Source organism: Arachis hypogaea, chromosome 14, assembly GCF_003086295.3.
Source record: "Arachis hypogaea cultivar Tifrunner chromosome 14, arahy.Tifrunner.gnm2.J5K5, whole genome shotgun sequence".
Lineage (NCBI taxonomy): Eukaryota > Viridiplantae > Streptophyta > Magnoliopsida > Fabales > Fabaceae > Arachis > Arachis hypogaea.
In genome coordinates, this window is record NC_092049.1 from 15,665,737 (window position 1) to 15,677,849 (window position 12,113).

Consider the following 12,113-nt stretch of genomic DNA (forward strand, 5'->3'; position numbering starts at 1 on the left):
ACTGGTAAAAATCCTAACGTTAGTGGGTGTCTCCCACCTAGCACTTTTAGTTTAAGTCCTTAAGTTGGACATTTGGGAAGCTCTTTGTCATGGTGGCTTATGCTTGTACTCATCCTTGAATCTCCAAGGATCATTGTTCTTCAAATGGTTGACAGAAATTCCAACCAAATTCACCATGCTTGGGCAAAGTTCTACCCAAGATATGAACTCCCATAGTTGGTCTACATGCTTCGATCCGGGATCCCATATCTTGTTCTCACACCCATCTTCTAGTTGATTGTCATGATTCTTCCATCCGGGTGGTTGATACATAGAATTCTCTTGAGCACACCAAGTCTTCCTCCTAGACCAACATAAAGTAGCCTTCTTCCAATCATGGCCCCTATGCCTTGGAGGCTTGACCTCAATGAGCCTAATTCCTAACTTCCATCCATTACACAACTCCCTTTTACTCTTGATTCTACAAAGAGCTCTAAGTTGTCCATCCATTTCAATCAAGCCATATTCAAGTGAGAAAGTAAAGTTTGAAGATAAGAGTTTTACCCACTTGAATGTCACGTTAGATGGTGACTTGGGGAGGTAAGCCTCCCCACACTTAGACAATGCAAGGTCGACTTCCTTATGCTCTTCTTTGGATATTTCCACCTCTTGACAACTCCTTTCAATTTCTTCTTGTTTGTTGACCTCTTCTAATTCCTCCTCATCATCAATCAAGTCAAACTTGGGAGGTTGTGTGAGATCTTCTTCTGCATCAACTTCACACTTATTGAGAGAGTCTTCAACAAGGTTACCAATAGCACTTGGTGTGGAGTTGTTTTCAATAGCTACATTTTCATGTCCCAAAGGAGAGGATTCCACTTTTGATAAAAATTCATTGATGATTGAATCCATATCTTGATCAACCTTTTCATATTCTTCAATTTTGATATGCTCCGGAGGTTGTTGGGATTCACATGGTGGTTCCGCATCTCCTAAATCTTCAACCACTTCTCCCCTTTCTTCAATAACCATAGGTTTCTCCAATTGCTCCAATACAAAGTTCGATTCCTCCTTGTCCACCGGATTTTCTAATCTCTCCTTCATGCTATGCTCTTCAACGGATTCTTCACATGTGGCTATGGAAGCACCTTGAGTGTTCAAGCATTGGTAGGCTAAAGTATGCACTACCTTAGTCAAGTTAGTCACAAACTCTAGGGTGTTACTTTGCATATCCGCTTGTCCTTGAAGTAGCAATGTGAGAGAGTCATCTATTGGGCTTGGGGTGGATAGGAAGGTTCATTATTTTAGAAAAAAGGTTTATAGTAGGAAGGTGGTTCTTCTTGGTAGGGGTATGGAGATGGTGTGCATTGATGTGGTTTTTGGTAGTAATCACAATGGAATTGTAGTGGTTCTAAAGGTTTTTGCTCATAATGGTCAATAGAATTTAGTATGGGTGATTGGTCATATGATGGATATGGATCATAGGGAGGTGCTTGGTATGGAAAGGCTTGTGAGTATGGTTGAGGTTCATGTTGAAGATAAGAGTCATAGGCATATGATGGTGGTAATTGATTGTCATAAAAAGATTCATCATAGCCATTGAATTGACATGCATTAGGATGGTGATTGTACCCATAAGTATCCAGAGGTTGTTGTCTATAGGAGTGATCAATTCCTTGAGGCTCCTCCCATCTTTGTTGATTCCATCCATAATGAGTGTTATCATTAAAGTTCACATTTTCTACAACATAATTAGAACCAAACTCATAGCCAAAGTGAGAATTCATGGTGACAAGAGAAAATATGAAACAAAAACTAACTAGAGATAACGAAACAAAATCCTACAAATAGCAAAGCTATTTACAATATTCACATATATACAATAACCAATAACACAACACCATTGCAATTTCCTGGCAACGGCGCCATTTTGATGATTAGACTTTTGTGTGGTTTAGAATTCACAATTGATTCTCGTTGCAAGTATAGTTTCTAAACCAATCAATAATCCTTTCATACAAAAGATTGTTTGTCACTACAACAAACCCCTAAATTTATAAACCGAAGTATTAAACCTCGGGTTGTTCTCCCTAGGAATTACAATAAAGTGTCTTGTTATTAGTTATGGGTTGTATTTTGGGGTTTTTGGGATAAGAGACATGAAATGTAAATGGCAATGAAAATAAACTAACAACTAAAAAGGTCTTGGCAAGGTTTGGTGGTCAAGGATCTCTATTCTAATCACTAACCACAACATGAGAATTGGCAAGGATCAATCCCACTAAGTCATCCCCTAACTAATAGTAGAGGAAAGTCAAGTGAGCTATATCAATCTAAGTCCATAAGTCCTAGTTCTCCACCAAATCAATTAGTGAGATATAGAGTTAATGGCTCCCAATCATTAATTACTTGGACATTAGTAACTCAAGAGTTCCTAAGTTACCTTCCCAAGCTAAGAGTATAAAATTCTACTCTAAAATCCAACCAAGCATTTTATCAAACACTTGGAAGGCACAAAAGGAAAGCATAGTAAATTGCAAGAATTGAAGGAATCTACAACTACAAAAGTAAGAGATTAACAATAGAAAGGCAAAACAATAGAAAAGTAAACTCATAACTAAAGGAAGCATTTTAACAAACACATAGAAGGAAATAAAAGTAAACAATATGAATTGCAAGAATTAAAGAGAGATCTAACTAGAATAGCAAGAGATCAACAATAGAAAAGGAAAACAATTATGAAACAATAAAGAACTTACCAATTGCATTGAAGAAGAAATGTAGATCTACAAAAGAAAGTTCATAAACTACAACTAACAATACAAATAAATTACAAGAGAAGAAGAATTCTACAACTACAAGAGAACAATTAAGGAAGAAAAAGAAAAATTAAGAGAGAAGAAGAAGAAGTAGATCTATATCTAAATCTAATCCTAATTCTAATCCTAGAGAGAAGTGAGAGCTTCTCTCTCTAAAACTAACTTTTCCTCCAAAAATTAAACTAAACTAAACTAATGTGTGAAAGTATATTAATTCCTCTTCAATCATTGGCTTAAATAGCATCAGAAATGAGTTGGATTGGACCCACAAGGCTTCTAAAATCGCTGGCCACTTGTTGCATCAAGTGAATTGTGTGCAACCATCGGTGCATACGCGTACCATGCGCGTGCGCGCCAATTTGCACGGTGCAACCATAACAAATCTTATATCATTTCGAAGCCCCAGATGTTATCTTTCCAACGCAACTGAAACCGCATCATTTGGATCTCTGTAGCTCAATTTATGGTCGATTGAGTGTGAAGAGGTCGGCTTGACAGCTTTTGCGATTCCTTCATTTTTTCATGAGTTCTCCATTTTTACATGCTTTTTCTTCATTCCCTTGATCCAATCTTTGCCTCCTAAATCTGAAATCACTTAACAAACATATCAAGGCATCTAATGGAATCAAAGGTAAATTAAGTTTAGCTATTTTAAGACCTAAAAAGCATGTTTTCACTCTTAAGCACAATTAAAGGAGACGTTACAAAACCATGCTATTTCATTGGATAAATGTGGGAGAAGGCGATAAAATCCTCTAAATTCAACACAAGATAAACCCTCCAAATGGGGTTTATCACTTGTACACACATCCTACCATGCTAATCAGCCTAAGATCTCAATATTCTTCGCTCTCACAAACTTTGGAGCCAGCCGTCACCCATGTAACATTAGAATCTATTGGCAGCTTAGCTGACAGAAAGAAATACATGACAGCTCTAGTGAACTCAGAATCAATGTCCCCCCAACAAAAGTTCATATTGTAATCATCATAGTCAGAAGCCTTAGACGACTCACACTCCCAAACTAAATCCTTAATTTCTTCAACCAAAAGCATCCTTTCTAATTCTGTAACCTCTTCTTCCTGTATCTTATTAACTAGTCCATCCTGAAAACCTATCAGAGGTGACGCTTCCTGATGATACAAGTTCTTGTAAAAATCTATTATAACAATCTTAATTTTGGCTTGATTCCTCACCAATCTTCCATTTATCACTAAAGCATCAATCTGATTATTCATCCTTCTTACTGAGGCTAAGTTATGAAAATATCTAATGTTCTTATCCATGTGCTTAGCATGTCGAGACATTGACATTTGCTTCCAATGTATTTCCTTTTTGACATACCATTTCTTATAGAAGCTAACTAGGGCCCTCATTCTCGCCTCTATAATCCCATCATAAACTCCCTCACTAGCCATATCATCTAACTTTCTGATTTCATCCTCCAACTTGTTTATTCTCAAGTCAATATCCCCAAATTTCTCCTTATTCTATCTACTCAACAACAGCGTCAAAGCCTTCAACTTATCAGTAAATTGAATCTCTCTTAGACCCCTCTATTCCTCCTTCACCATTCTGAGAAAATCGTCATGTGTGAACCAAGAATCTAAACTACAAAATGGCCTCGGTCCCCCTCATATTCTACTGTCCTCCACTATCAAAGGACAATGATCAGATAAGCCTCTTGGCCCACCTTTAAGTTGTATCTCAGAAAACTGTTCAACCCATTCCACACTAACCAAAACTCTATCAATGTGACTGCACAAATGGCCTTTGAACCATATAAACTTGCGATCATTCAATTCTAAATCCACCAGCTCCATATCTTGAATCTAGTTTCTAAAATCTTTTGCTGATGCTGTTAAGGTACTAGCTTCTTTCCTTTCTTCCACTTGCACAATCTCATTAAAATCACCCATGTACCAAATTGGGACATGACATACCCCATAAGTAAAACCCAATTCTTCCTACACAGTCAATTTCTGCTCTCTGTTATGCGCACCATATACCAAGCAAAAGGCACAATGGAAATTATTGATCATCAACACTCCTTCCACACACAACCATATCTCCCCTTTATAACAATTACTCAACCTAAACATCATTTTGTCCCACATTAATAATAGACCTCCAGAAGCATCGTCCGATCCTACGAATTTCCAATCCACCACATTATTTTCCCAAATTTGCACTACATCAAACTTAGTAACCACCTTCTTCTTTGTCTCTACCAAACCTAACATGTTCACATTATTTCTACTCTTAAAGTTTTTTACCATACCCAACTTTCTAACACCCCCTAAACCCCTTGCATTCCAAAAATTATAAATCATTTAAGCACTTTATTACACACATTATTCTAATTTTTAGGCCGACTCTTTCGTGTTTTCTCCTTTTGGTTTGCTTGTCGTTGTTTCTATGCGATCACTTCATTCTATGCTTGAAGAGTAGCCATAATGTCTTCTTCCTCATCATATAGGACAACTCCTGATTCCACTGCCAAGGCTCAAGCTACTCTCTTTTCAATCAAGTCTTCATCCCTACTTCCTGTTGACTTTATGTGGTTCTGATAACTGACTACGTCCTTTTCCAAATCTCCAGAATTCTCCAAGTTCTTGACAGCCCCTTCCTTGTCACAGTAATTTCCCTCTATCAAAGTATTTTTAACCCTATAATCTGATCCTTCCGCTTTATCATCCCTTGCCATGCTTGTTTCAGTGTTCTTTTTCACGCTCCCGTTTGATAAGGCATATGTTTCAATCAAACTCTGTAGCTCATTCTTAGTTATGCTTTCCCCTGCCTCACCTTATTGGCGTCATCAACACCAGGCCCATTAGCCATATTCTTCATCTCCTCTCAACAAATTGCCCTCACCCCTAAACCATGTGCTTTTGTTATTGTAGTGTCCCTGCCGCCTGACTCGGCTGTTGCCCCCCATCGCCAACAGCACCTTTTCTAGCATAGTTCGGTTCATTGGTGGCTCTATTAGTGTCTCAGTCATCACTCATCCCCATGCCAGCTACCACTGCCTGAACATCATCTCTTCCACCGCCGCTGACCACCTTCCAAATTGTGTTCTGCCTGACTACTCCTCCATTATGCTCCACGCCATGGCTGTGATTCACAAGTCCCTTAGCATCTTCGTGGAGCCCAGAATCTTCCACCCTCCTCACCCTCAAGTTCACACTATCCCCTTCACCATTACCCGCTACAACTGCCAACAAAGCCTTGTGAATGCGCATAACAATGAAGTCACCGTCGCACATCACATTAGCATCAACATCAGTGCAAGCAATGCCATTCCCAATCCCGTCAACAAGCGGCTAAACCTCCTTATCCGCATCTAGCGCCTCTATTTCACTTATGGGTATGTTTACCCAAATCACCCATGAACCAAGCTTAGTCTCATTAGTTGGGTTTCTTTGGTTTTGGCCCACATGATCCCTATTTCTTTCATTGTGTTGAACTATTAAATTGGACCAATTTTTTTTAACCAACCCATATTAAAGTTTAAATTAACCAAATCGGCTTTCCCACACCTTATCCCCCCACAATTCCAATTTACCATATTTCCAGGGACAACTTCCTTTCCAAATGAAAAAGATCCATAAGATCCGTACACATCATAACTTCCGTTCTTCTTGTAGGAACAACCGTTTCTTTTTTCAAATTTTTCGAAATCTCCTTATGCCATTCATCGAATTCTTCAATGGTAATGACCTTCCTACCCTTATCATGCTCTTCCTCTCGTGCCACCTGTGTCATCTCTGCTGCCATGTCCCAACTCAGCTTCAACAGTTTCACCGATGCTACAACATCTTTACTGTAATCATGTTCCAAGACAAACCTATCTTCTACTATGGTATCACTAGTACCTACTCCAACATCCAACTCTGGCTGCAAGCTATACCATATTTCTCTCGCCTTTTTTAATATTTTCAAGCCACCCACCTCGATCATATGGTTGTTTTCAATGCCAATTAAACCCTTCTCTATATACCTATTATTATCAGCATCCTCCTTTACTATCTTCGCCTTAACATCAACCTTCCTCCTATACTTAGTTTTTTCCACAAAAATCTCTTTGCCCCATAATCACATCCGATTCATCTCTTGTATGGCTTTCAATTCCCCTCATTTCGTAATATACCTTATGAAAGCAAATAAATGGATCATTCCATTCCTCTCATTATGTGACAGATATATGTTATTTATCTGCCCTGTCCACATGAACAAGTTAAACAATTCTTTCTTTGAAGTATCTTCCAATAAATTATCCACAAAAATTGTGAATGATTCACTTTTCAAACGTTGGTACTCTTTCTGATTCCAAATTCTTGAATCTTTTACGTGATGTGATTGTCCAGAGGCGGAGCTAGATGAAAGATTAGAGGGGGCCAAAAATATTTATATAATGAAATAAGACTAAAATAAAATTTTAAAGAAGATTAAATTGAAATTTACATATAATTTACATGTAAAAAATTAAAATTAGGGGGCATTGCCCCCCTTTGCTATAATGTAGCTCCGCCCCTGTGATTGCCTAACCCTATCTCACCCTGTGTTTTCTCACCCTTTTCAATCTCTCTCTCTCGTGCTCTCATTTCAGATTTTATTTATAGTTGTCTTTGTTGTGAGACCCATCATATAAAATCTGTGTTGTTGTAAGTTATTTAAATTTTTTTTATTCTTCGTACAATATATCTTTGTAGTTCTCTACATTTTGTATAGCCTTTAAATATTAGAATTCTTCTTGTCACTTTTTTTTTCTTTATCTTTTTTAGTTTCGTAGTCATAGTAACTATGATTTTAGAATAGTAATTTTCATTGCATACTTAGTTATCTATCTAAGAGTAGTACAACCTCAGTTTGGAAAAGACCAAAAAAAATGAAAGAGAGAGAAAAAAAATAAAAAGATCAAGAAGAAGTATAATTTAAAAATTTTGAATAATATTTTAAGACGTGGATAATTTTGTCAGCAAAAATTTATTTTTTACAGATACAATATTAATTTTGTCTGTTTGTGAATAGATTTATTAGTGTTTAAATCTTTTATAATTAAAAATAATTATTTACTCATTTTTTTTTATTTGAAAAAAAAATCTCTGTTGATATTTGTTTTCTATGATGAGGAATATAAATTTCAAATGGTGTATGTGGACTTAATTTTCTTAATCACCTTAGATCGGTACTTTGTTAAGAATATCTAAAAAAATATACATATTATCATGTATTAGTAATAGAATATTATAACAAAAATTAATTTTTGGTTTATTGATTTTTCCAAGCTATATTACTTTTATTTGAAAAAATTCTTTTGTTAATATTTATTTCTTCATGATGAGGAGTACAAATTTTAAATGTGTCGAACTTAATTTTCTTAGCCACCTATTTTAGAAACTATGCCTAAAGATTATGAAAAATTTGATCACGTAATACTTGAGTTTAAAATTTTCTATCCTAAATATTTCAGGATATATATGTATTTTATTATGGTCTTTATAGAAGTTTTGTAAACAATTTATAAGTATTCTATTTATATATATATATATATATATATATATATATATATATATATATATATATAAAAGTTTAATAACCCTTCACTTGACATTTATGTCAGACGATACGCTATTAAATATTTAGGATAAATTCTGAACAAAAAAAAATAAAAAAATAAAAATAAAAATTAGGGTAAAAAATTCAAATGAGTCAAGGGGAGCTTTTATTTACCGTAATTCGCCAAATGAAATTTTGATACATTAATCAACCAGAACACAATTTTATATAATTCGAATCAATAGAATTCGAATTAGCTTTGCACATAATTCGAATTGATACAATTCGAATTACACCCAAGGACTCTTCCCACGTAGTTCGAATCAATAAGATTCGAATTAGGCATGCAAGGTTCGAATTATATCAATTCGAACTACATAGAGGACGTGGATTAGGGGAGTTCGAATCGAGTTGATTCGATTTACTCTCAGGTTGCAATTCAAAGCAATTCGAAATGTATCGATTCGAATTACACACATTTCGTCCCAATAGGTAATTCGAACCTTATTGATTCGAATTACAACTGAGTTTCCTATAAAAGGAGTTCGAAGCTAGTTCATTCGAATCAGTTTTCCAAACTGAGACCCCACAAAATCCCAGAGAAAGCGACCCAAAGCCGGCCCGAGAAAGTCTGTAGCGGCAAACTTAGGCGATGGGGGACGATCCGAGAAGGCTGTATCGACTGGATGGAGTCGCTCATATAGCCGGGGTGATCAACGACGAGGTTAGCGGTTTACGATGGTGGTTTATTATATTTGTATATGTTAGTGGTTTTGTAAATCGGTATTTAAAGTGGTTTATGATAGTGGTTTTAAAGGCGGTTTTATTGGTGGTTTATGTCAGTGGTATTGGTTTGTTGTAGTGCATGTGGTTTATGTAAGTGGATTTGCCCGTGGTTTTTGTAAGTGGATTTGCCCGTGGTTTAATGAGTGGTTTAAAGAGTGGTTTTGCCCGTAGTTTTATTAGGTGGATTTGCATGTGGTTTATTTTTCTAATATTTTGGATCTGGTTTGAGTGTGCGGTTTTGATTGCGGTTTTGCTAGCGGTTCAGTAGAATTTACATTTGCATGTTGAATTTAGATGCGGTATACGTTAGCGTATTTTGTTTGCAATTTTCGTTGCGGTCTATGTTAGCGTATTTTCAGTCGTTCTAATTATGCGGTTCATTTAATGCGCAGCCCCAGCGTTGCATATCGAGCATGCGGCGGCAACAGGGGATGCGACTTGATGAGAGGTACGTTCCGTACTTGCAGATGGCCGGACTATACCATCTTGCGAGACTGAACGATAGATGGTTCAGACTAGACGAGCCCCTTGTGAGTGCCTTCGTGGAGCGGTGGCGTCTGGAGACGCACACGTTCCACATGCCGTTCGGAGAATGCACCATCACACTTCAGGACGTCGCGTATCAGTTGGGCTTGCCGGTAGATGGACGTTACGTCAGTGGTTGCCTGACAGACTTCCACGTATACATAGAGGGTGGCAGGCCAGCTTGGCAGTGGTTCCATGAGTTGCTCGGTGTGTTACCTCCCGCGAACCAGATACAGAAGTTTGCAGTGAACTGCACCTGGTTCCAGGAGACCTTTGGAGAGTGCCCCGTGGGGGCAGATGAGGAGACAGTCAGGCGCTTTGCCCGTGCGTACATCATGATGTTGTTGGGCACCCAGCTGTTTGCCGACAAGTCCGGCAATCGTATACACATCAGATGGTTACCGTTTGTGGCTCGGCTTGAGGAGATGGGTGGCTATAGCTGGGGGTCGGCGGCACTAGCATGGTTGTATCGGTGCATGTGCCGAGTGGCCAACCGACATGTCGTGAAGTTAGCTGGGCCATTACAGTTACTTCAGTCTTGGATCTTCTGGCGGTTTTCTGGTTTTAGGCCTGTTGGGTATGATGCGTTTAGCTGGCCCCTTGCCTCGAGGTACCACTATCTTACTGTACTATTTATCCTTATTTTATGTTTTTTCAATTCCGCATGCAAATTTATACCTTTTAGAATCATTCATGAATGCAATACTATGTTTAATTTCCCATTCAGGTGGTCAGGATACAATCCTGGGATTAGCGAGAAGGGACCTTGGGTGCAGATGGCTCGGCTGAGGATCGACTTGTTACAGGCTCGGGATGTAAGTAAACTAAGCTCATATGTGTAGTATCGACTTCTTTCGCTTTATATGGTTTAATGAATTTGTCAAATGGATTTGATTTGCTTTTTTCAATTCATATGGATGCCCTACAGCACACCCGACGTCCTCCAGGTTGTCCATCCGGAGGTGTTGGAGCCTCGGCATACGATGTTATGGCGGTGTGTGACATCCCTGATATATTTTGTGGTGGTTGAGTGGCATCAGGTTGATAGAGTCTTATCGCAGTTCGGCGGCGTACAGCCTCCCCCACATCCCGCCCTGAATATCGACTTCTTGATATCGAAGGACGGTTGAGGTATTCCTATTTCGGTTGAGGCGACGCAGAGGGGTGCCAGCCGAGTTCCAGATATGGACCGAGTTGACGACGTTCCTGACAGGCGCCGGGTTGAGAGGAGAGCTCGAGTCGGGACACGTCGTAGCCAGCGTGATTGGAGATGGCTGGACCAGGCTATGGAGGAGGGCGATGAGGCCGGTAGGGGCGGTGGTCGACGATGAGGGGGTCGAGGCAGGAGGAGAGGGGCTGCTCGTAGGCAGGATAGCCCTGCTCGTGGTGATCATGCAGGTGGAGGAGGAGCTCCAGGGGGGATGTTAGGCCCCCTCATGGTGGACAGGGTGGAGAGTGTTATGGATCCGATATGGGAGATCCATCGACCCATGCTGACACTGGGCTTGGAGAGGGGATGCTCGGAGATTACTTCGTTGGTGTTCCCGCTGACGACCAGACACCTCAGGAGAATACGCCATGGGTGATTCCGGGATCGACGTTTTCAGAGTTTCTTGCTGGTAATGGGATTGACGCGGATTTTGGTGGATCACATTTCCTGGATGAGATCACCACCATGTTGCAGGAGGATGAGGTAGCCCGTCGACGGGGGCAGACGACGGGGACACAGGGAGCGCTAGATGTCGATCTGAATGAGCCTCCCTCGGTGGGCCCTTTTCAGCCTTTCGCCTTGGGTGGGACCCCAGCATCAGCACGTATTGCTCCGTCACATTCAGTCGCCGGACCATCCTCCTCCCGACCACTACATGTCCAGTCTAGGGTTCCTGCACAGCCACCCCCGAGGACGAGGAGGACGAGATCGAGGATGAAGAGGCCCTTATCCGGAGAGGTCATAGGACACAGGTCCCACCTCGTTGTGGGACAGGGTCGCACCTATTTAGATGATTTCTGCTATGTGATATGTGCAAAATCGTGATCTTTGTTGTATGTTATATATCCCCGTCATCCGAGTTGAATTTTATGTTGTTATCTTTGTTGTACATTATATACATCCGCCATCAATGTTGTATTTTATTTTGTTATCTTTGTTGTTGAGATGTTATATATTTTTGTTATTAGTGTTTTATTTTATATCGTTAGTTCATCAGATCATGCGGCAGTGACTTTCGATTTTGCGTTATTGTGTCTCAGTGACGGTGATAAATAGTGTATTCTCCTTATGTAACTTATTTCCAATATTAGTAACACATTTGACATACATATCTTATACGAGACGGATTTTTCAGCACTGAAAACCGACTAGGTAGCTAACCTAGTACATTGTTTTTTCAAAAAAAAAAAAGGGTACAGAACATCGAATTAATAATGCAGCAGAACATAAACCTA

At 39.3% G+C, this 12,113-nt stretch overlaps 1 protein-coding gene across 1 annotated transcript; it reads right to left on the bottom strand.

Moving 5' to 3' along the window:
- Window positions 1–3,634: 3,634 nt before the first annotated feature.
- On the bottom strand, window positions 3,635–5,505 carry LOC112742298 (uncharacterized). Its single transcript, XM_025791537.1, has 2 exons — window positions 5,314–5,505; window positions 3,635–4,288 (listed from the first exon to the last, which is right to left on the bottom strand). Exons 1-2 carry the CDS (start codon window positions 5,503–5,505, stop codon window positions 3,635–3,637), a joined length of 846 nt encoding a protein of 281 aa, XP_025647322.1.
- Between the last annotated feature and the right edge of the window lie 6,608 nt (window positions 5,506–12,113).